The 2,246-nt window shown below is 54.4% G+C and overlaps 1 protein-coding gene across 1 annotated transcript in view; it reads right to left on the minus strand.

Annotated features, from left to right (window-relative positions):
- The window catches only part of fam50a (family with sequence similarity 50 member A), a 25,625-nt gene that overhangs the window by 11,130 nt on the left and 12,249 nt on the right, over positions 1 to 2,246 (minus strand). Inside the window, exons 8-9 of the mRNA XM_048619940.1 lie at positions 1,606 to 1,682; positions 265 to 319 (exon numbers count right to left, since the gene is read on the minus strand). Coding sequence (XP_048475897.1) covers positions 265 to 319; positions 1,606 to 1,682 — 132 coding nt within the window. The remainder of the gene's footprint in view (positions 1 to 264; positions 320 to 1,605; positions 1,683 to 2,246) is intronic.

Genomic DNA, 2,246 nt, shown 5'->3' on the forward strand with positions numbered 1-2,246 from the left:
GGGGAGTGAGGGGGAGAGTGGGATTAGACTGGGTGGGATATTAAAGGGAGTGGGGAGTGAGGGGGAGAGTGGGATTAGACTGGGTGGGATATTACAGGGAGCGGGGAGTGATGGGGAGTAAGGGATGAGACTGGGTCGGGAGCAGGACGTTGGAGTTTGTGGCAACTTCAGGTAAGGATCAGGACCCCCAAGTGATGGAACTGAACAAAGATAGTCACTGGGTCTATAGTCACTGATGTGTCACCCAGCCCCTTGCACACTTACATGTGGAATGATGAGATCTTCTTTGATGTACATAAGTTGTTCGACTCCAGCAGATCTACAGAACGAACACCAAGAACACTGTAGTGAGGACTCCCTCTCCCGTGTTATTCACTGTGCCAGGAAACAGGCCATTCAGCCCCTAAAATTCTCTCACTTCAACACATCGACACTATTCCCTTTGACTTTGGGATGCGAAGACAGGAACTGTGTGCAGTATTCCCAGTGGGATAGGAAATGGGAACTCTGCACCGTATTCCCAGAGGGATGGGGGACTCTGCGCAGATTTCCAAGTGGGATACAGAGTCGAGAGCTGTGCACAGTATTCCCAGTGGGATAGGGAGACAGGAACAGGAGCTGTGCACAGTATGCCAAGTGGGATACCGAGATGGGAGCTGATCTCTGTATTCCCAGTGGGATATGGAAATGGGAACTCTGCACTGTATTCTCAGTGGGATACAGAAATGAAAACTGTGCACTGTATTCCCAGAGGGATTGGGAACTGAGTACGGTATTCCAAGTGGGATACAGGGTTGGGAGCTGTGCACAGTATTGCCAGTGGGATAGGGAGACAGGAACAGGAGCTGTGCACAGTATTCCAAGTGGGATACCGAGATGGGAGCTGAGCACAGTATTCCCAGTGGGATACAGAGAGGGGAACTGTGCTCAGTATTCCCATAGGGGGACACAGTTAGGAACTGGGCACAGTATTCCCAGAGAGGTGTGGAGATAGGAACTGGGCACTGTGTTCCCATTGGGAGACATAAACAGGAACTATACACAGTATTCCCAGGGGGAGACGTATACAGGATCAGTGCACAGTATTCCCAGAGGGAAAGGGAGACAGGAACTGGGCACAGTATTCCCAGAGGGATACGGAGACAGGAACTGGGCACAGTATTCCCAGAGGAATAGGGAGATAGGAATCAGCACAGTATTCCCAGAGGGATAGGGAGATAGGAACTGGGCACAGTATTCCCAGAGGGATAGGGAGATAGGGAGATAGGAACTGGGCACAGTAGTCCCATAGGGAGACGTACACAGGAACAGTGCACAGTATTCCCAGAGGGGGTGTGGAGATGGGAACTGTGCACGGTGGCTGTGGTTGAGGGAGGAGCAGGGTGTGGGGAAGAGTCTGGAGTCATGAGGGGGCCCAGTCTGGGTAAGGCTGGCCAAGTGCCCCCTCTGAGGGGCATCGGTGAACCGGGGAGGGCTTTTTCGACACTCAGCAGTAGCTACCACTGTGCTGCCCTTTCCCCTCTCCACATTGTCTCTGTGCTGCATCTGTTCAGCGATGAGCTCCAGTGCGTTGGCATGGTTATTTGTAAACGGTGTCTGCCGTACCTCAGCTCACTGAAATCTTTCCGCAGGATCTCTAGACCTTTCTGTAGGAACTGTTGTATCGTGTTTCCTTTCTTCATCTGGGGGGGAGAGAGAGAGAGAGAGAGAGAGACGGGATCGTAACGGAAGCAGGAAATGGCACAAAGACCCAAGACAACGAACCGTGATACACCACATCAATTTAAATCAGAAGGGCGAGGGAACAATCCCCAGGACGGGTGCGGCTCCAACAACACTCGAGAAGCTCGGCACCGTCCAGGACAAAGCAGACCCCACCCCCATCTTCAACACTCCCTCCCTCTCCCACTGACGTAGATGGCCGCATTGCGAATGCTCGGCTGAGCTCCAACACTCCCTCCCTCCAACGCTGCCGCACAGCCGCAGCAGTGTGTACCGCCTACAGGACGCACCGCAGCGACTCTCTTCCGACAGCACCTTCCGAACCTGCCACCCTCTACCCCCATCTCCCCCGGAAGGACGAGGGGACAGCAGAGACAGGGAACGAAATGGGCCTTCCCTTCAGTGTGGCCGGGGGGGGGGGGGGGGGGCACTGTGCGGGGTGTCCCTACACCAGACGGGGACTGCAGCAGGTCAAGAAGGTGGCTCACCCCACCCGTCTCGAGGGGCAATTAGGGACAGCAATA

Source organism: Rhincodon typus, chromosome 44 (genome assembly GCF_021869965.1).
Source record: "Rhincodon typus isolate 14 chromosome 44, sRhiTyp1.1, whole genome shotgun sequence".
Classification (NCBI taxonomy): Eukaryota; Metazoa; Chordata; class Chondrichthyes; order Orectolobiformes; family Rhincodontidae; genus Rhincodon; species Rhincodon typus.